The following is a 23,001-nucleotide window of genomic DNA, read 5'->3' on the forward strand; positions in this document are numbered from 1 at the left end:
GAAAACCCCTGCAGTGGGGAAGATGGGGCCGGGAGCCAGACCCACTGAATCAACCCAGCAGTGTGCTTTACCAAGCCTCCCAGGGATCTGGGTGAACCTGAGGGCTCATTTCCCACCATTTTGATATTCAAGTGCCCAGCACCAAGTACTGTCTCTGCAGCGAGGACCCCAGGCTGCCCACAGTCACAGGCAGAGCCAAGGGAGGTCCTGCTGGCTATCTGTGACAGGCCTGGGCAGTCAGACAAAAAAGGAAAGGGAGAAATAAAGAGGTAAGAATTTTTCCATTATGGCTGTGAATGGAGAACACAAAGGACTAATACTTCTTGCAGTTTCAAGTGGCTGAAAGTCAATCTTGTGTTGGGGGCAAGTATAAGGAAGGACGATTTGCAATGAGCTGTCCTTTTCGGCATGAAGGATGCGGACTGGCTGTTTGCTGGCTCCAGAGAGACAGGTCAAACCTTCCGAGTGCTCTGGAGGCATCCTGTCAGACAGCTGTCAGTGAGGTCTAGGGAAGGGCTTCCCTTGTGGGGATGGTGCGGCAAGGACATTTGTCCTGAAGACTCTGTCAGAGCCACACAGACACCTGTGTGCCAGGAATGGTTCCTGGGGGCTCTCTTGGGACCCAGATGATGGACTATGTTGGGAATAACAGGAGAGGGGCCTGAGGGTAGGGGAACAAGAGCAGGGAAGAGACAAAGTGGCATGGTTTCATTCTACATATTTTTCAGATAAATAAGGAATAGTAGATGCAAAGCATGCCGGGAACTTCTAAGAGAAGCCCTGCCTCCACGGGGCGGACACAGGAAGAAGTGTGGTCAGGGAGCAGGTCAGCGCAGAGCCCTGCTGTGGTCTGGGGTGAGCAGTTGGGCATCCTCTGGGGAAATGGAAGCTCTCAGCTGTTAGCTGGGAAGAGGGTACAATTGTAGGTTTAGGGGAATGTGGAAGCCTCTTGGTGATGTCACTTCAAATGCAAGTTACACTGTTCTTTTAAAGACAAGGATGAGGAAAAAGAACCAATGGGATGTGAGCCCTGGGTCTGCCACGCAGATGTGATGGGATGAGAAAGCGAGTTCCCTTAACCCAACATGAGAGCCGCCTTGGTAGCAATCCCAGGAAGCCAGGAAGGGGCCGTCTGGTGCTTGCTTGCACACCTTCACTGATGCATTCACTACCTACCAGGCAGCCGATTCCATTTCCTGACATCTCCAACCAGTAGGTGCTCCTCAAAATTACTGAGGAGAGCCCACACCATTCTCTCTGACTTCCATCCCTGTTCCAGCTCACATGGGTCCCCAAAACCTTTTCTTCTCCAACATAAAGTGCCTCTGGGTTTTTATTTGCTTCTCATAAGTCATGATTTCTGACTCCTTTACCCTCCTTGTTTGGGACGTACTTCCAGCAGCCTCTGATCACAAAGAGCGCTCTGCTGGCAGGCTCACACTGCGTTTGGTCAGCCAACTTCCCTCGTCCACAAAGGGCCACCTGTAATTCTTCTTCCTTTCATCCTGGGCCAGGAGTTGAGGGGTCCCTCATGACACACCACCCTGGTAGTTTGGGCCATTACTAGAGTCTGGGAAATCTTTTTAACCCAGTGCCCATCAGCCTTCGTGATGTTCATTGTCCCTAAGCCACAGGTTCCTTCCAGCTGAACAACTCTTAGAGCAAGCCATGATTAACTGAATTTTTGTCAATGGCATCAGCACGGTCTACCGGGCTGGCAGTGTCTCCACTGACTTTTTTTCCATCTTAGTCAGGGCCAGCTGGTCAGGGGCTTCAGGCTCCCTGGTATCTTTCTCTCTTGGTCACCTCTGCCACCAGCCTGGCCTGCTCTTTCCCACTACTTCTGGCTCATCTCAGCAGCCTCACCAACCTCCACCCTGGCCTTGCTGCTGGACTGGAGCCCTGTGGGGACAGGGGCTGCACCGTCCCAGTCTTCAGATATAATAGACTGGTCTGGTGTCTGTATTGGTCTAGCTATATAACAGCTCCTGACACTCCAAAGTCCATCTTAACAGGTCTCCTGCTTGACAACTGTCCTCCCCTGCACGCCAGTCCTGCACACCAACCAACTAGTCTCTCAGATCCATTCAGACTTGCTGCTCCCTGGATCCAAAGAAGATAACCTCAGAACATCTAAACCTCCTGGCCCAACCACTGGGAAGACTGGGAAGGAGGCTCCGGCACACTGAAACCTGGTTCCTTTGTCCTGCTGTCAGGCCCCAAGGTCTTTACCACTTTCAGCACATGTCCACACACACCACCCCAGCTATCAGGAATTTCGTCTCTACAGGACTTTGCTCTCAGACAGCCATCCACCCCATGTCAGCTCTCAATCCCTGTGTCAGCTGACAGTATTCACTAGACCCTACAGACATTTGCATCTCAGCAGGGGCCTCTGTAGGGTCACAGGCCCTCAGAACAGGAGTAATGAAGGTCTACCAGAAACTGCCAGCAGTGGAGTCAGTTGGCCTTTCGGAGAGCAGGGCGGGATGCCCCGTAGGTGGGCTTCCCAGACACAGAGGAGCTGTGGGCTCAGCGCCACCTCCTCTCAGACCCAGGGTCAATCTAGTCAAACCCAGTTGTCTTGGTGCCTCAGAGCATGGACCCCTTCTCTGGAAGATTTCTTTTCTTCTTCCTGCAGCTTCAGCAGCTCTGAGACCTCAGGGAGACCCTGATGCGGCCCCAGGCGACCCCTGGGAAGCAGAGGACTCCTCGGGCATCAGTCACTCAGAAGAGCGCCTGGCTGCTGCCATCCCTGCCCCTAAATCATGTTACAAATGGATGTCTCAGAGCAGAAAGTCTGGTCAAAACAGAGTCTTAATTATAATAAAGTGTCACACTCGGCAATGTTAATAGCGATGAAAATAGCAATTAAGTGTGTGAAGAAGGGCAAGTGTTTTCCCAACAGGCTCGATAAAACATCACTTAGCACATTAGCAAGAGCGGCTGGCTGACGGTGGAGCTCTCCTCGTTGCTGGAGGGAGCACAGACAGTCCTCACCCTTCCCAAGGGAACAGAGAAAGCAAGCCTCCAGGCACAGGAGAGCCAGGGCTTCTGCACCGAGCCCCAGGCCCAACACAGACTCGCCACCCAGCGGAGCTCCCGGGAGTGTGTGTGTCATGTGCCCCTCTGGTGCCGTCTCGTTGAGCTGGGCCATGTTGCCCCTGGTTGCTCTCAGGTGGGTCCTGGCTGGGAGTTGGGAGAAGAGGGAGGCCAGGGTGGTCTGGGGGGACAGGAGCGGGCCAGTCCACCAGTGGCCAGCAGTAGATGAACAGAAGCTCAGTGTCTACACTGGTAGACCAGGGGCAGAAAGCGACCTGGGGCCCCAGCACAGTGAAAGAATTGTGTCCCCAGGCTGAAGCCATTACCTGCCATGTCTAGTGCTTAGATAGAGCTGCCAGATGTCCTTTGGTAAATTCAGTGGCGCCAATCGATTTCTATGAATTCTACAACATGCACAGAAATGGTTTGCACTGTGGGTGGGCTTGTTTCTGACACCTGAAGGGAGAGGCTTCAGGGTCCAAAGTAGGAAGAAATGAAAGGACACGCTGGCTTGCAATCAATCCCACCTAGAGTTGGAACCAGCAGGTTTAGTGAGAACCTTGTCGTGGCGAGTCCAAGGCCTGGATGAACAGGAGGGAGGCAGCCTCTGATGAGACCTGAGTGAAGCTCATCTAGTTTTATTTGCCCTCAGAGTCCCTTCTACATGGCACAGTGATATCATGGACGGAGGGTTGTGGTTCTTCTTGGAAGACTGTCCGGAGACTAAGGACAGGTGTCACCTGGGCAAAGCAGCCATTTGCATCAGTCCTTCAGAAATTCCCCCTAATCCCCAGGGGCCCAGGACTCTTCGCTGGTACCCCCTGGAAATGTACCAGTCCACCACCTCAGTACTTCCAGAGAAGAAGGGGTCTGCACAGGATCAGAGCAGACAGGTAGGTTTTAGTAAGATGAGGGCTGGTTGGACTGATGAATACTCACATAATGAACCCAGATTTTTAAATTAAGACATTAGCTTGAACCATATGAAATTGATGTCTTTCTAGATTTAAAAACAGATATCTAATTTATATGGTTCAACATAGTATATATTAGCATATTTAAATGCAAATACATAGAAAAAGGACTGGAAAGATGGGTTTCACACGTGAACAGTGGTCACCTCTGGGGGGAACATGGCAGTTGCAAGTGGGTGGAGGTCAAGGGGAGCATTTATTTTTACTCTCTCAAATTTGGCATGTTTGAATATTTAAAAAGGAATGCACTGAGGATTGGGGTGCCAAGGGTGCTGACCAGCTGTTCTTCATCAGCACTGAAGAAAGCCCCAGAAGGAGAGACATTAGGGTGCATGCACACAAGGACGCTCGGGAAGGGCTGGTGGGCAGCTCTGTCTGGACAGTCAGATGTGTGCTTGGAGGTAGGAGTGTAATGACCATTAGACTTACAGAGTCTCAGACTTCTTTCCTAAGAAGGCCATCCCGCTCTGAGTGGAGTAGCTACCCACAACCTGGGCATATGCCCTGCTTCCAGCATGTTCTCTCCTCTGATGGCCCCCCACATCCCCACACCTCCAAAGAAGCACACTGGAGCCCCCACCCCTCAGCTGTGCCACCGTGGAGTCCAGTGGCTCTGTCCACAGCCCTTTTCAGTGACAACATCTCTTTTTGACAGTCATCTTGGGATGCCAGAGGCTCTGGCCAGGTGGCCTTGCCTCACCAGGCCATGGGCGTGCAGATGCCAGTGCTGCCCTTACTCCAGGGTGGCACAGCTGGGCCTCCAGCATGCCCAGGCCCAAGCAGGGGGAGTCTGCAGACCTTTATTAAACAGGCGTTGGTCACCACTTGCTTTGGGTCCACGATGTCCACCAGGGGCTCCTTCATGGCAACGTCCCGGATGCAGGTCATGTCAAAGCCATAGACATTCTCCCACCCTGTGGGAACAGGGTGGGACATGAGGGCTGGTAACAGGACCCCAGAAGTCTCCCCAACCCTCCTGAGTACTAGAGCATGGCATGCCCAAGATGCGGAGGGCCAGCCCATGTTCCCCTGCAACAAAACAGGAGAACCTGCTCATCTGGGCAGAGAGCTTTGCAATGTGCCAAATGCCTACTCACACTCTCATTTGTACAGATCCCATTTCATGGTTTGGGACATTAAAGCTTAGAGAGGCTGATAAACTTCTCCAAATATCTCACAGCTAGAATGCCATGGGGCAAAGACTAGAACCCAAATCACATGATTCTTCCTGGACCAACTACCCTCACCCCCGTTCTGAGCTGCAGAGTCGCCTCTGAACTCTCTCATCGGCTCTTCACATTTCTGTCTCATCCTGCACACCTAGAAGGCCTGTCTCTCCCCCTCCTCCTATCCCCTTACACTGAACCTTCGAGGCAGCAGAAACAGGGGCTCTTAAGATGAACCAGGCTATAGTTTGAATCCCAACTCTACCACTTACTGGCAAGACCTTTGTGCAAACTCCCTGACCTCACTGAAATTCAGTTTCCTCAACCGAAAAACAAGGGGGCTGGGTCATGAGACTCTTTGCCCTCCTCACCTGCCATGATGCACTCCCTAAGGATCCATCCCTTAAGAAATACCCTCCAGGAGGGGCACAAACCATCCTGGGGGTGCTCGCTGGCTGGCCACTTGGGGCTGCTCCTGTATGCTTTGAGAGGGAGAAATATTTAGGGTGCACGGTTGATGAGTAAACGCGTGGAAAGCTGATGGCTCTGACCACCCTTACGTGACGGTCTCAGGGCTATCACTGATGTACCACCTAGCCCAGACCAGTCTTTGTTCAGCCTACCCAACAAGGACACTTCCACACACAGGTAAGAAAACGGGCTGGGAGAATTGGCATCTGTCTCGTGTGCAGTGTCAGTCCCCATATCACATATCGGGGAAATGGTGGAGCCTGGGCTCAAACCCAGCTTGCCCCCTAACCCTTCAGTCACACTGCTTGAGCTGTGGTAGCAATGAGGAACGCAATTGCCTCTCCCCACCATGCAGAGGGCAGCCTAAGCAAAGCGCTTAGTTAGTGGGCCGCTGAGTCTCATCTGTCTGTTTATTCAGGGCTTGGGAATGCATTGAAGTAGAGATGCTGGTCTCAAAAATCTTCTGGGATTAAATTTCTTTTAAAATTTTCATCAAACAAATGGTACCTTGGGGAACTATGTCGCAGTGTGTTAGGGGAGTGTTCGGGAGGAGGGGTGTGAGGAGGGAGGTGTGAACAGTCAGTAAAAGCTGTGCTCCTTCGACTCAGCCTGTTTTCTAAGGCACACAAAGACCTTCCTCAGCGAGAAGAGGCAGAGAAAATAATCATCTCCCAGAGGGCGAGCACTTTGATATTCTGGCTTGAGGATAAGATGGCAGTCATGTATCATTAAATCACCCAGAGCTGGTGTCTAATTCACTATTGAAACCTCTGTTTGTAGAAGAAAGCTGCTTGGTTGACAATAGGACATGCTTCAGAGAAGACCCCCTTCTGGGTCTGGAAAGAGCTGCCCATTCTATCTCCAGATTAACATGCACAATAATACTCATGCCTTCAGATGAAATCCTTCTTTAAGAGACCTGCAGCCGTGCTCCTGATCTTTCTGTCTCTCGGCCCTACTTAGGTTAAGGTTCAGTGCAGGTGTTGGGCAGATACCTGAGAGAGTCTGTGTGTGTAGTGTTTAAAGGCCTGAGGTTTGAAGTTCAGATCTGGGCTCTGCCATTTCTTTGTTCTGTAATCTTCATAAGAATTTAACTTCTCAAGAAGTTGGTTTCTTCTTCTTTAAAATGGAGAGGATGATAATTATGTCTACTCTGTAGGGTTGTTATGATGATTAAATGTAATCATATACATAAGGTGCATAAAACAGTGTCTGGCACATCAAAAGCAGTTGATATGTAGTTGTTATCATTACGTGATTTGAGATATGTCCTGTCACCCTCTGAGCTGTGTGACCATGTGATCAATCCCCTTCTCAGGGCTTATTTGTAAAGTGAGGAGTTTGATCCAGTGTTTCTGAGTTCTAGAATCATATGGGACACCTTTAAAAATACAGATTCCTAGGCCCACCAGACCTATTGAATCATGATCTCCAGATTTGGGATCCAGGAAGCTGTAATTTTACAAATCTATATATACAATTCCAACCAGAGTGTGGAAAACATTGAGCCATATGATCTTTAAAGTCCCTTCCAGGCCTCAAATGGTGAGCTTAACATCCATGCATGGCCTTTGCAAAACCTTTTGCAACTACACCCATCCATAGGACTTCTCCTTCCGTATCCTCAGCACCCGTATAGCACATCATCTGGCACACACAGGCCCACAGATAATGTTTTTTTAATTGAAATGCATTCACAAATATTTAATTTCTATACTGCTTCACAATGCCTGGTATTTACCTATGTTAATAGGGGTTAATTTACATCTTCTCTCCCCAGCTAGACTACCCTACCTTCATTATTCAGGAGAGAGATCACCCAAGACATTAAATTTTTTTCTCTCTTTTCTGCTGACCATTCATTTCCCACTAGCTTCTTTAACATAAGTGCAGCAAGGGTGAGAGACAATTCAAATTAAGCAGATTAATTTTTTTGTTGTAATCCTGCCATATCTATTGAATGAGTTAATGTGGGGTGAGGGCCATGGGCTACCAAGAAATGTTGCTATTAATTTTATGACAATTTAAAAAATAACATCAAAGGGACCTGTGAACTTTTATTTATGGATTAAAACAAGCTCCCAAAAAGGACTGCACTATGCTGCAATGAATGTACCTAAAGCACCACCTGACCTACCATAACTCAAGATTGAAGATCGACTCAAATCTCCACTTCATTAGCCCAGCAGAGGAAAAGACATGCTCTTTCCTTGGCATGTCTCCACTGTTCTTTTACTTACAATGTCCAGCATTAATAAACAATTACAAGACATAGGAAAAGGGAAAAACATATGACTCATCACCAAAAGAAAAAACAGTTCATAGACCCAAACACAGAGAAAATTCAGATGTTTAAATTATCTTATAGAGACTATAATAAATATGTTAAAGAATAAAGAATTTAATGGAAAAACATGCATGAACAGGTAGAGAATTTCATTGGTGGAGCCAGTGGAGATGCTAGAAATTGAAATCAAAATATTGAAAATGAAGAATTCTCTCAATGAACTTATTAGCAGAATGGATACATCAGAGGAAATACTGAATAACTTGAAAATAGGTCAATAAAAACCATCCAGACTTAAACACAAAGAAGAAAATAGAAGAGCAAAATATAGCGCATCCAAGATGTGTGGGACATTATCAAACAATATCTACCACGTATGTAATTGGAGTCCCAGAAGGAGGAAAGAAAGAGAATCAGGCAGAAAAAAATGTATGTAGAGATAATGGCTGGAAATTTTCCCAAACTAATGAAATCATCAGCCCACAGATCCAAGAATCCTATAGAATCCAAGTAATATAGATGCAAAGAAAAACGCACCTAGACATTTCAGAGTCAAACTGATGAATATCAAAATGAAGAGAAAATCTCCAGAGTAGTTGAGTAAAAGAAATACAAAGCAATAGAGAACAAACTTCACATCTCACCAGAGAGAGCTACAGGGCCATCCCCCTCCATCTCCTGGCCCCTGCAGTGTGAGCAACTCTGTGGGGGCTGAGGGGCTGCCTCAGAATGCAGGCACAGGAAATAAAGCAAGTGCCACTAGGTGCCCCTTACAGTTTCTCCTCTGGACAGAAGGGGAGGTGTTTACAACAGTTCCACGCATTTTAGGAACAACGTCAACTCCTTGTATAAAGTAGGCTGGGGCCAGAGACTAGAACTCAGGGAGGTGGGAATGGAGGTGGACGAGACAACAACAGAGCCCCCAGAGGCCCTGCCCCTCAGTCCTCCAGCTGCAGGCACTGCAGAGTCCATAGGAGGCCTTCCTTTCCATCTCAGCAGTGAGGGAGCAGGTGCCCATCCTTCTGATTCTCAGCAGGTTATAGATTCATGTATTGGGTGAGACCCATGTGTTGCATAAGAAATCAAATAGAATACCTACCAAGTTTTCTCCCAGTTTTGAGATTCTGTAAATTTCCTCCATAATAGAATTTTTTTTAAATGATTGCTGGAGAGGAGAGGGGAGGGGAGGGGAACAAAGGGGTGGGGAAGGGAGAGGCAGAAGATGCTTGCCTAACAATTCACTTCCTGAAAGCGGCTGGGCATGTTTCACTTTCCTGCCCCACTTTAAGATGTTTCTTTTTTAGCTGGCTCTTGCGCCAACTGCAATTTGCTTGCAATTGTTTCCTTTAGCAATCATAAAGCAACCTTTATGCTTTACTTTTGATTTAGAACTCAGAGTCACCAAAATCTCTGTTTATTGGAAACAGATTTCTAAATGGGCTTGCTTCCTTTACTGAAAACAAAAACAGATCATTAAAAAAAAGCCATTTAAATAGAAAACTAAGTATTTTAAATTAATTAAAAATGTTTAGTTTGATTTTTGGTTTTTGTTTTGGGGGGCTTGACAGAGTTTCCAAGACACACATTCCACAGAAGAAATGGGGCTCACTTCTAATTTTCTTTCTTTTCCAGAAGCTATGAAAATTGCAATGGGAAGTGCAAAATTAAATCACATGATCTCTAGTCCTGGACTAGCACCTGTGTAGCTGCAGCTGCCCTCCTAGGGCCTCTCGGGGCTGCCCAGTCCTCTCCAGCCCCAGCTGGCTCATTACAATGTGCATGTGGCAGAGGTTCCCAAATGCAATCCAGGAAAGGGAAGACGGTATGGCATGTTTGCTTTTAAATCATGAGGAAGTCCTTAAAGAGTTATGCCCAGGGTCATGGAGCTTAATACATATTTAAGTGTGCTTAGGAATGAAGAACGTGCCTGAAGGTTCTCCTCAAAACTGTACTACTCAGTACAGTTACACAGCAAGAACTCCAAAAGCAGCATTATAATGCAGCTCCAGGGGAAAAATATGTCCTATTTATACGTGCATTTGATCAATGCTCACTGTTGAGTTGTTCTGCAATCTACCATGAGAGCACATCTGTCCTAGATTCAGAGCCGCTGGAGGCCAGCAAACTCGGCAGTCAGGCTTGCTCACAAGAACCACTTAACTCCATGCTTTGATGTTTAATTACAGAAGGGTGTGAACACACACGTATACACATTCTGTAGCACAATCCAGCTGAGGTATTATTAGCAGCAGTAACGTCAGGTGGCAATTGTGTGAAATCAAAGGATCAATGATTTGTTGAACTACTGAACCTCAGCCTCACAGGCAAGGGTGTTCACTCATCTGGTGCATCTGTGGCTGGCTCCACGGTAATCGTTCCAGGGGCCTGACCACGGCGGGGGCGGGGGCCCAAGATCTGGGCCCATTGGACTATTGGGAGCTTCTCCCTCGTGCTTTGGGCCAGTCATGTGCATGCTCGCATGTGTGAGGGGCTCTATGCTCCTCTGTTGTATTTAGTTCTAGCTGAAGGGACATGGCCATTTCTAACCTTCCAAAAACATATTTGACATAATCTTGTTGAGAACCACACTTGCGTCACTGAGAATGTTACCCTTTAAATTAAATATGAAAAAAACAGCCCTTTTGGACCAGATGAAACATGGAAAGACTTTTGTTTGTTTGTTTTTTGCTTTTTGCTTTTTTTCCTAAGGGACATGTTTTCAGCTGCTAAAGCATTATGAATACAGATTTGGGCACAGTCTCCAATACACATGCGCACGCGGTCTCCACTACTCCTCACCCACTGTCATCCAGGCCCCAAAAGAGCTCAGAGAATGATACATATTTTACTTAAACTGAAGGAGAATCTATGTCATTTTGATAAGTGCGTGGCATGGAATGGTCGAACTCAGAATGATTTGCCTGGCTGGGGATCTGCCATCTCTAACTCTTGTGGTGGACTTTTGGGGTAACTGAGCCCTGACAGCCTGCTATTCTTGGAAAAAAACTCAGGTTCTCTGCAAAAACTCAGTTTCTGCTGCTGCAGTTCATTTTTCTACTCACAATGCATTATTTGCTCATCCAGAACATGTACCTTATAGCAGCCATATTGCTTGTTTGCTGTCTGTAGACCTCCCACCCTTGAGATTACAGGAAAACATTTAGAGAGAAAAATCCAAAAGGGGTCAAGGTAAACTGCTCCACAGGCACAGCAGCAGTGTGGATGAGACCAGCTGCTCACCTCAAGCCCACCTCAATCACACAAAGAAAAACAAAAAACCCAACAGAGCATCAAAAGACGACTTACAGTGGATTTTGAAGTCCTTGTACTGTCTGTCTTCAATCGCTACCACGTACAAAGCTGCCCGGTCTGGAAACATAAGCCCTCCAGGTTTCTGTTGATGAATGGTGGGGAAATGGGTCTTGTAATCTATTCACCTGACAAAGACATCACATTTTGAACTGCAAATAGAGTAAGTCACCAGACAGGCACCTCCTTACTAGCATTTTTCATTCAACGAACTGTCACTTTGGTCAGGGTTAGGGTTAGGGTGGCAATGCTCAACTTTCATTTTGCAGTAGGGAGAATTTGAGAGTCTGTGGAACATATGAGGTGGGGCATGGCTAAGTCCAATGACAAACAGAGAAGACATTATGGCCCTTTAGCTTGCAGAAGCCAAGGTCAGAAGCATGCTCAACTCTCTGGCAGCCATGCACGTCCTAAACACTTCTTGGCCAGAATAGTCTTCTGTCTTGACAACAGAGAAAGGGTGTCAGTTATGGCCAAATAGGCCAAGGTTAGGCCTGCAGAAGAACACTGTGACCCTAGTTTTGACATTGGACCCCAGTTTGATCATTCAGTCCCCTGAAGCAAATTTGGTTTAAAGAGAGGGGCTTGGCAGGGGTGACCTTCTAGCCCAAGTCCTCTCTGGTGTCCTCATATTCATTCTAGGCTGTAGGCCAGGGGTAGAACAGCATGACAGTCAGCAGACCAATGAGGGGACAGCATGCAGGACACTCACCAGCCACTTGTCCCTGGCAAAGATCACTGTGTTGAGCATTGACTCATAGAACAGACAGTAGCCCATCCACTCACTGATGATGATGTCCACCTTCTCCACAGGCAGCTCCACCTCTTCCACTTTGCCCTTAAATATGGTGATGACTGCAAAATAGGAACCCAAGGCCATGCTTTGCAGGCACCCTAGCCAGAAACCATGAGCACCCATGTCAGGGCTGCGCCTACAGATTTCAGCTCTGTTCCGATCCCGCTCTTAGGATGTGACATTCCTCACCCTTCACCAACCTAGCTTTGCTAAGAGAATTGAAAAGTACTTGCCTGTTTCCCCCTAAAATGTATGGAGCAGTAACTACGTGCCTGGCACTCTGCTAAGCCCATGAAATGCACCATATCCTGTAATCTCCCCAATAACGCTATGCAGTAGGCACATCATGATTATTCTCATCTAAAACTAAGGAAGCTGAGGCTCAGAGAGGCTAAATGATGCTGTGGAAAGAGACCAGGTCAAGTATGCTATGAGGCTGACACACTCTCATCCTGGTTCCCACCCTGTGTTAGGCTACCAGGATGATTCTAATCCGAAGGGCAGGGACGCCCTCCCTCTATGACTCTTGTGTCTGTTCACAACCAGGGCCTAACCCTCAGTGGGTGCACATCCACCAGCGGGTGCTCACCCCCTGATGGGTTCATGAGGAAGGCAACTTCTTGTTTTGACAAGAGCATGGGCTCAGAAACCTCGGTTTAGGTGCCAGATCTTCTCATTATTACCTTTATGACTTTCCACAAGTTACTGTACCTAACCAAACTCCAGTTCCCCAGAGAATAACCAGGAAAAGTCATATCGACTTAGCGGGTGACTGTACCCGATGAGATAACACATGTGAAGTGCCAGGCTCTCGGCCAGGGCTCCACAGAAGGCAGCCCTCACTTGGCATTGCTCCCGCCGCCAGCTGATGGAGAGGTAAAGGGGATTAGGACCCGGATAAAGCCCCTGCTCTAAGTGGCCTCTGCTCTGAGTCACTTCCAAGACCTTCCCATTCCTCTGTGAAGAGAGAAACTGTTGGGTTGTGGTTTTCTTTTTTTTTTTTTTTGTATCATTTGACATAGAGGTACACATATATACATAATTGTGGTGTCTCTCTTTGCATCCATTGCTGTAAAGATCATAGCAAAAGCTATCTTAGATGCCACTGTGAAATTAACAGGGTGATGTATTGGTTGGCCGGCTCCATCTGAACATTTCCTCTACTCTGGAGCTCTTTCTGCACCATGTTCTGAAAAATCACACAATGACTGAGCTTGCAGGGAAAACTGAATAATGGCCTGTACTTAGGAGTTAAAAAAAAAAAAACATAGGAAAACCTGCATCTGCCCTGAATCTGAGTTTTGTGAAAATTAATTTGGATTGGAGTCTCCTAAGAGACAAAGAGCACACAGGTCACTGACCATCGGCTCTGATCACACTAGAGGGAGGCCCAGACTTGGGTGGCCTTCCTGGTTCCTGTCCCCAAGCCCCGACGCTAAGAGGGAAGAGCAGGGAGGGCTAGTCTCTCCAAAAGGTTTGGAAGCAGAAGGAGGCATAGGTGCCAAAGCTCAGCTTCTTTGGGGGCTCTGAGACCCCAGCGGGAGGAACTCAAGGAAAAGCAGGGCCCAGGATGAGCCAAGAGAATTCACAAGGGGACAGTGTAAGGGATTTTTGAAAATGCAACTAGAGTACCTAATTATATTTCTTACTCTGAAAAAGAATTGACTAGTATATGCCTGATCCACCTGTCTAACTATTTGCATGCAAAACCTGGTTTGTCTTTTGTAAATTTTTTTTTACATACCACATTGTATTAGTGTCTTGTGCACAAGGTAGTAATTAGACATATTGTATACATGGCTAACTTGTCACCCCAAGAAGTGTAGTTACCATCTGTCACCATACAAAGTCGATACAATGTTATGGACGGTACTCCCCAGGCAGTACATTGCATTCCCCTGACTTAGTTATTTTATAACTGGAAGTTTGTACCTCTCGATCCCCTTCACCCTATTCACCCCCAGCCCTGACCCCCTTCCCTCTGGCAACCACCACTTTATTCTCTGTATCTGAGTCTGAGTTTTATTTGTTTGCTTTGCATTTTAGATTCCACATATAAGTGAAACTATGTGGTATCTGTTTTTCTCTGTCTGACTTATTTACTTAGCATCATGCCCTCAAGGTGGCCTCCCTTCCTTTCCTCCTCGCACATTTTTTGAGGGCTAACATCTGCTTGCGTCTATGGGGCTCTGGCTCAGTTCCTCCTCCTGCATTAGAGCATGGCCTCCCTGTAGCTCAGGAAGATATCTCCTTTCTGATGTTCTTGCCCCACAACCTCCACCTGGGAGCCTAGAACAAGGTTCACCCGTGATGACTCCATAGACAGGACTCGGGAGGACTGTAGGAAGCAGAGATGGATGAGCACTTACAGCCTAGCCTGACAGCTGGGTACAGAATGTTCCTTGGGTGCCTGCGGAGTGAGTGGATGCACCCCTGTTCTCCACACTTGCCCCTCACCCACTGACGGCCGTAGCCTGATAAACACACGTACAACAGGTAATAGGTTGGTAGGTACCTACAGGCATATATACACACACATACAGTGGGTCACAGAACAGCAAAAATCACACTGTTTCTGCTACAAAAGGGCTGAAATCAATTAACTCTATAAAACACTCAACACTGTAGACCTCTGTTGACTTACCCTTGTGCATCTAAGCATTTCTCAGAGCAGATGCGGCTTGGTGAGCAAATGAGCCCTTTTGTGAAAGGTCAAAGGTAAACACCCTTCAGTCCAGCTGGGAAGGGGATTTCAGACCCCTCTCTTCCCTTTGCCCAGGTGCTTTTGTGCAGTGCCCAACCTTCACAACCTTATGCTGAGGTCCTAGAGGCAGACAACTTACATTTTGGTTTCAGTTGACAACTAACCTTGATCAAACAGTTCTTCTTATGGTCCCAATTTTCTTATGGTGTGGGGGGCAGCAGGAGGAAGAGGACTGAACTTGAAAGTCCCTAAGATCCTTTACAGGGCCAAAATGGCTTGATTGTTCAAATATGTATCAAACATGTATAAGGCATTCTGCAAAGTTTATTGGCAGCGAGACAGCTGACATAGAGAAAGAATCAGAATCAGATCTGCAAAATGCTCTCTTGTGGTGAGGTTTACGGCAACTGATTGGGGGCCATTGGCCAGTGAAAGGCACTGAGTTGGCTCAAAGCACTGTGTGGGCATGCAGAGCTTCAGGTGTCCTTCTTCCATGTTGAGCCTTTTCCAGGGGATATTATCCACTGATATTAAGGTTCTGAGCACTGTGGGCTGCAGAATGCCACCCCCCAGGTGGACCCCACGGCACCAAATCTGTGTCAACTTGAGGTTGCATTAGAGGCCCTCTCTGTAGCTGTGTTTCGTTTCCATAAGGGTGATGGAAAATTTGTTCGAATAACTGTGACAGGACCCTGGCTTGTAAGTTTTGGAATGGTTAATCATAACTAAGCATGCAACAGGGAGCAATAAATCGTAATTTGGGAGGTTTCCTTTGTAACTTCAAGTTTGCGAATCAGACATCCAGATTTCTTGGGGGGGGGGTGTTTTTAGTAGTATTTTTTTTCTTTTTCATTTTGACCAGTTATTACAGAGATTTAGTCATTGTGATTCACGGTCACTAGATCGATTTTCTGTTCTGACACATCAGTGCGCCCACCAGGGCCAGCTGCCCGCACTGAGCCTGATGTCGGCGGTCTCCCCGCTTTAGACTCCTCACAGTGCTGGGGCGCATCCTGTCCCACAAAATGGTGGGCATGAGGGTCATGACTATGCAGACAGGGGGCACAGCATGGGGCACTGGAGCCCTCCACCTCAGAGTGACCTCTCGGCTCCCTTTTCCTGTTGCTCACATACCTATTTTGGGGGTGCCCACACTGGCAACCACATCCCTTCTGGGGACCTGACCTCGAGCCTAGAATCTCCTCCTTAGTTGTCTATTTCCTCTTCCTATTTCCAGCAGACCACCTGACTGCTCACAAACACAAACCATCGCTGAATGAATGGATGGATGAATAAGCAATTTTGAGAAAAGGGTATTGGGTTCAAAGGCAAAAGATCTTCAAGCTAGTCCTGATCATGATGGCAAAATGCCTGGCATGTGAGCAGCAGCTTGCAGAGTGATGTCACGTATATTATCTCAGCAACCCTCACAGGAGCCTGCGTGACTGGTTTTATTCCATCTGTCTAACGAGAGGACTGGGATTTAGAGAAGTCAAAGGGTGCAGTCAAAACCTAGCCAGGTTGTGTGGATTGGCACACATCACCAGCCTCCCTGAGATTCTTTTCCTTCATCTACAAAGGGATACAGTGTCTGACTTACCTACCTCATGGGATTGTTGTGGACACCAAGCAACCACTCAGGATCATGGGAGAAGAGAAATCAGAGAAGGCCAGGGACTAACCCAGTCCTCTCCTGGAGGCCAGTCAAGCTGGTCAGCAGGGGGAGAAGGGGTAGAGCCGTGTGAACAGCCGGGGTGAGCAGGGGTCTATCAACCACCCTGAGGCAGCCCTTCCCCAGCCTCCCACCCTCTCCTCCTTCTGGGTCGGGATGCCCAGACCAGCTTCTCTCACAAGGTCAGACCAGCCTGAGTCAGTGCAGCTGGGAGAAAGGGCCAGCCCACCCCCTTCCCTTCAGCACCTGCTGGCACTTGGAATACGTCCTGTGAACAGAGCCCATAAGCGGAGCAGCATGGATGGGCCTGGGGTGCTGTGCAGCCTCAGCAGAGCAGGAGCTTCAGTATGGCACCCCTTTCATTCCCGAATCCCTGTTCCCCCAAGAACACAGAGTTTGGGCTTCTGCCTTGCCCCAGGTGCACAAGCTGCCTGGCTTCATGTCCCAGCTGGCTCTGGCTGTCCTGAGAGCCGAGGGCCCAGTCTGCTTAGCTGAGCTCTGAAGTCCGGCCAGCTTTGGTAAGAGCCCTTCTCTGGCCAGAGATCCTGCTTGGCATGTCTCCTTCCCCTACAATGGCTGGACTAATGCCCGGGTACTCCAAACCACACCAGGTTATTGCCCACCACTTAAAGCCCCCAGAATGGCACAGCTGGGCATGTGCCCAAACCCCAGGCCACCGGCAGACGAGCGTGGGGAGTGTGGGGCCAGCCAAGGCAGACAGGGGGAAGGGGAGCGTGCTGGACAGAGCTGTTGAAATCAGTGGAAATATAGGAGGCAACAGATCTCCCCCGGGCGCAGGGCATCACCGTCATTCAGAAAGCACACCTGTGGGGCAGGCAGCAGGCGCCCCCACCCGGGGAGCCCACGCAGGCAGTCTGTGGGAGCACCCTCCTCTCCACTCCCCCAAGCTTGCCGGCTCCCCCTCGTCCGGGTCACAGCTTCACTACCCTCTACTCAGGAGAGTTTCCTCGCTTCCAGGGCTGTGCTCTTCCAGGCTTAACAACGGGCTCCAGGAGCGAAAAAAGCCCTGATTGGGAGTGTTTGCTGGTGTCTGTGGTGTGAAGAGCCCCACTGTGACCAATTCCAGCCCGCTGTGATGTCATCCGAGCAGAGTCAGAAGGGAAGTGCATCAGCCCTGGCAAGGCGGGGTGCGCCGGCTGCAGTGTGCCCCTGCGACTGCCCCATTTTCTCAACTGTTCCGTGGTGTCTCTGCCTGGGAGCTGTCACAGTTTGTGACTCTGTTGAAATGCCCTCTGTCCATTTGCTCTATGTCTGTCCTCTCCATGGGACTGTAAGCTTCCTGAGAACAAACATCTTGCCTGTGCCCTTGACCCCCTGCCCAGTCCTAGATTCTTAATGGGCTGCTTCAGGAATGATTAGGAAAGGAAGTAGCAATTGCCAGAAGTCACTAGTACAGGCTCATTAAAATCAATTATGTCTGATTAATCTCATTTTTCCTTTTGACAGGGTTATTAGTCAAGTTAATAAATGAAGTAATGATTACAATAGCTAACATTTATTGGCTGCTCAATGCCCGTGGGACACCACTGCATTTTACATAGTAGTGAGCTGGTAGATTCTTAACAACTGGCTCTCCAGGAGAAGGAAGCCCTAAGTTGTATCATTATTAATTTCTGTGATGTAAATATTACCAACATGGCCAATTTCAAGCCACCAAAGTGACTTCATCCATTGCACAAATTTATTGAGAATTTAACCATCAGCTCTCAGGAGCTGTAGGAGCCCATTCCAGCATACCACAGATTGACATGCAGCAAGTATGTGACCCTCACCATGACCCTCTGAGGAACGTACTGCTATTCTTCCCATTTCACAGATGAGGAAACTGAAGCACAGAAAGTAAGGTGTCCAAGATCACAAGCTAATCTGGTGCAACCAGGAAGTCTGGTCCCAAAGCCATGCTCTTCTCCAGGTGCTATGTGAGGACCTTTGATGAGGTCTCGCCTCCCCAACGTCCTCATGGAGAAGATGGTGGAGATGCGTGGATCTATTACTGGCCACCTGGCTGTATTAAAGGTGCAGGTCAAGAGCTGGGCTCAGATCAAGAGCTTCTGTCCCTACCACAGGGCACCTATCAAGTATGTGGGTAACACCAAGTGGACAGCCATGAACCAGGAGAGCAATGCTCTTAGTAATTGCAAGGATAGATTAAATCTAATGTCATGAAGTTTGATATGAATAAAAGGTGTGTTTGGTTTCAAAACACCCACTGACCAGATAGAGGCTAGGAACTATAGGTTGGCAGTAACATAGACAGAGTTCATCTATGGACAGGGAGAGATTCCAGCTCAGGGCCAGGGTGATGTGCTGATTTCCATAAGTGCTAATGGAAACTGGAGCCACATTGTTACAAGTATAGCTTCTGGATCCCTCCAGTTGCATGGCTGGGTTTACTTCTTAGCATGAATTCTACAAGAGTGAGAGGGACACGGAACTGTGCCAGAGGACACGTGACCCCAACCAGAGATAAGGATGAAGGAGCTGGGGATGTATTGCCTGAACATTAGAGAGAAGGCTGTCATGTGAAGAGGGAGGGGGTTCCCTCCCCTTGTCTGGCCCTACAGGAAAGAAAGCATTGGTAAGCCCCCAGGGAGGCAGAGCTCCCCACCCTGCCCACCCATTCTCCACCCCATGGAAGGAAGAAGTGCTTGCTAACAATCCTAGCTCCCCAGTGGCTGGTGGCAGGGTCTCCACCAGGGCAATCAGCCCAGGACTGGATGCTCACAGAGCACAGAGGAATAATGCACAGAATCCAAGTTTCATAGCTATAAAAGGCTTGGAGCATGAGGCCAAGAAGGGGCATCGTGCAGAACATGAAGCCTGACAGGACCCATAGTTAATACTTACAGATCACCTTTTCCGTGGGAGGCCCCAAATTAGGCATTTTACAAGCATTCTTTCTAATCCCCCAGTAACCCTGAAAGCTGTACATGGACCTCTCTCCTCTATGGGCAGCAAGCAGTAGCTCAGAAAGGAGAAAGGGTTTGACAAAGCCCTCCCCACCATGATGTGGCAGAAGGCACCTGTCAGCTGCCATTCTGCTGTGTCATGCTATGCTCAGACTTCTGCCCTCAGTGACATTTATGCTTTAGGATGTGAACAGGTCAAACAAGAGAAAGGAGGGATACACTTTTGTCCTTTAGTATTCTGAGAAGTTAATGGATTAGAATTTTTTTGGTTCTGGAACTATAAAAATACCAATCCCTGAGCTTCTGTGCCACCTTTCACCAATGAATCTACCTTTTTAAGCCTTTCAGCAGCCCATTAGCTTCCTTGGCAGGGAAAGAAGGAAATAATAGTCATCAGTGCTTAAGTCACAGAGGAGTCCCTGAGCACGTGTGTGGCCATGCATGTGGAAGGAGCTGCGTGCAGGCCGCACGTCCACTCCAGGTGGCACGGTGGAGGTGTGCATCTACATGTGAGGAAATCCATCCCGAAGAGCCGTGTGGAGGTGGAGAGGGAGAATGATTGATTCTGGGTGGCAGGGATTTTATGTCCTGTGTTGTTATTTATGTCTCTCTACCTACACTCCTAAGACCCACCAATTGGCTGTTGCAGCATTTCAAAAGCATTTCCATGGAAGCACCCATGCCGTCAAGCTGTCCTCTTTCTAGTACACACGCCGAGGCTGCGTGAGCTGGCATGGCAGACAGCGTCCCGGGCGGTGCATCGCTCCCCCCACCTGGTGCTACCCAGGAGGAAGAAATGAAGACAAATTTGCCTTAAAAAGGCCCCTGGGTGGAGTGCCCTCTTCCTGGGTGCGGTGTGAGGGTAGGAACAGGTAGGAGGCATGGGCATGCCTGTTCCCTTGAGGCAACGGCTTGTCGCCTGTGGGCCTTTGCCTCAGCAGCACAGAATCAAGCGTGAGCCATCAAGATGAGGAGCATGAGCAGATCCCATTGCAGACCCATTGGGTAGAGCTGAGCAAACTTGATGCTCAAACTGCCCAAGGAGGGGTGGGTGTGGGTGCTCCCATGGTCCTGTGTGTGGTGTGGTGCTGGGGCTAGAGCAGCAGGGCGACAGCACAGCGCATCAGAACCTGAGTTGGGTAAGGGGGCACCCTGTCGGCGGGGCCGCCTGGTGAGGGAGGGTGAAGCCTGAGGGGGCGGGAGGTGGTGACAGTGGGAGATTGTGTACAGAGAGGGAGGGGGGATTGATCCCACTGTCAACATATTAACAATAATGGCATCCAGGTTTCTGATTGTGAGAGAAGGAAGCATCGGAACATGGAAAAGGAAAAAACAGAGACAAGTCACCGGGCTGGATGAGAAGTGGAGTCACCACATGAATTCACGCTTGGCAATAAGTACAGATAGAATGCATTTCTGGATGTTATGTAATGCATGTGTATACACACACACACACACACACACACACACTCTCTCTCTCTCTCTCTCTCTCTCTCTCTCTCTCTCTCTCTCTCTCTCTCTAGTTCTTTCCACTGATCCCTGGGAGCCTCAATACCCTAAATCAAACCAGAGCCTCGTTTCTAAATGCCATGGTCCACTAAATGGATTCAGATACTCTTTGGAGAAATGGCTGATTCTAGAACAGAGACCTGGAAAGTACAAGATGAGCCTGGAACATGGGTGCCAGAAACTAAGAAAGCTCTCAAAAAGTGAAGGAGGCCCGTCAGAAGGATGCAGAAACCAGCTTGAAGGGAATCCAACCATTGAATTAGGGACAATCTGTATATCAAAGTAAGTACTGATGATAACAGACATAACCCATTGAATAAAATAGGAAATTGATGAAGAATGAAATATTTATGTGGTTTCAAATTACCTCTCTCAGAAAATCTTACTAATTACAGAGGGGAAATGGCAGCTTTACTGTGGAGAAGCTAGCAGACATCACCTTAAACCAATGCTGTGATTAACAGGACAGATCAAACCGCACACCGCCCGGAGTACACAGTGAGGGGATCCAGCCCCACGCCGGCAGCGCTCCTGCCGAACGCGTGACCTGAGGCCCATGGTGTGGAAGCATCACACATCCCCAAACTGAGGGCTCCCCTACAGAATGCTGCCCTCTGACCTTCTAGCATCAAGACCATGGAAGTTGAGGGAAAGTCCTGAAGGAAACTAACACATGAAACCAAACACACCATGTGATTGGCAACAGCATCCTTTCACCATGAAGGATACTGTCACAGCCACTGGCAAAACATGACCAGCCCTGAGCACTAGATGAAGATGACCTACTGATGTTAATCTCCTGATGCAAGTGGTTACAATGTGGCTACGTAGGAAAACGCCCTTGTAGAAAATGCACATGCATGTGTTCATGGATGATGGGGGATCACAACAACAACTTACTCTCAAATGTCTCAAAGAAAAAAAAAGCAGCTATATTTGCATATTTTCTGTAAGTAGGAATGTTTCAAAGGTTAAAAAAAAATTTAGAAAAAGGAAGGCCAAGGATGGAAAGGGGAATTAAAAATTACAGGAATCCAAATCAGGAGAGGGGAGAGAGGGGCCTGGACAGGCTTGGGGGCTGCGTGGGACTCTTTTTCCTGGCAAGCCTCCGGAGCCAGGCTTGCCCTCCTCCTGAAGGGCAGGGACTGCTCAGCTGCCACAGGTACATCCCCTTCTCTGTCCCCGCTCTGCTCCCAGTGGCTGCGGGGCAGTGGCCGCTCCCTGCAAGGCAGAGGAGGGAGGGGAGCCAGGGAGGCTGTGGGTCCAGAGCCCAGGGGCTGGCTGGCAGCAAGAGACAGAAGACAAGTTAGGGCCAGGCAGGTCCTTGGAGGGCCACACAAACCCTGTTCAGAGGCAGGGCAGGGCCTGAGTGTCTCTGAAGGCCCCCAGGGGCCCAGGATGAGACTCGAGCCCTGGAGGAAATCGGATTCCACATCTGTTTGAACCTCCCTCCCTGGCCAAGAGGAGTTCCTTTTCATCTTCAGGACTGACTGGCAAGCACTCCGCTGCTTCCACATCAGTGCAGATACACTTCAGGAGCAAGACTCAGGACCAAGGCTCTACCCTAAATCTTCAAACCACAGCTTTCACATCTGTTAAATGGGGAAACTGCTTCCCTACTGCACAGAACTGGGCAGGGGGGATGAGATGAGAACTCAGGGATGCCAGGCTGTGTCGCCCTCTCAGAGAAAGCATTTCTTTTTCCATCTTAAGTCACCTCTGCCCAGGTCAGGTACTTTTCTGAGGCATGTACAGAAGAGATCTGGCTCCCCTGAGAGAACAGAGAGAGGCTGGATACAAGGCCAGAGGTCGGGGTGTCACTGACCAACATCTGCCTGACTCAGGCTGGAGGAGGCCTCTGGACCCCAGATCCTGGACCCCCATGTTGCCCGCCATTGCCCTAGCCTTTCCCACCTCCGCTCTGGTCACCCCTCCTCACCCAGCTTAGAGTCCACAGACATTACCACCACTAGCCCCTGGCCCCACTCCCCTTTTGTGTCCTCCCAGCACAGCCCCGCCCGGGTGGCCCTCCTCCCCACCCACTCTCACTGTGGGGCACTGTAAATGCAAAACCACACAGCGGGAGATGGGAGCCCCACTGTGTGTCTGTGTCAGTGACTCCAGGTGCTGCCAGCTCCCCA

The 23,001-nt window shown here is 48.8% G+C and overlaps 1 protein-coding gene across 3 annotated transcripts in view; it reads right to left on the reverse strand.

Moving 5' to 3' along the window:
* PRMT8 (protein arginine methyltransferase 8) overlaps positions 1–23,001 on the reverse strand; it is a 96,051-nt gene that overhangs the window by 10,934 nt on the left and 62,116 nt on the right. For all 3 annotated transcript variants that reach the window (XM_073222856.1, XM_073222857.1, XM_017670489.3), the window contains 3 exons: positions 11,962–12,104; positions 11,247–11,334; positions 4,815–4,930 (listed from right to left, as the gene is read on the reverse strand). In XM_073222856.1, the coding sequence (XP_073078957.1) occupies positions 4,815–4,930; positions 11,247–11,334; positions 11,962–12,104 (347 nt within the window). The remainder of the gene's footprint in view (positions 1–4,814; positions 4,931–11,246; positions 11,335–11,961; positions 12,105–23,001) is intronic.

The sequence above is a fragment of the Manis javanica genome, chromosome 15 (assembly GCF_040802235.1).
Source record: "Manis javanica isolate MJ-LG chromosome 15, MJ_LKY, whole genome shotgun sequence".
NCBI lineage: Eukaryota > Metazoa > Chordata > Mammalia > Pholidota > Manidae > Manis > Manis javanica.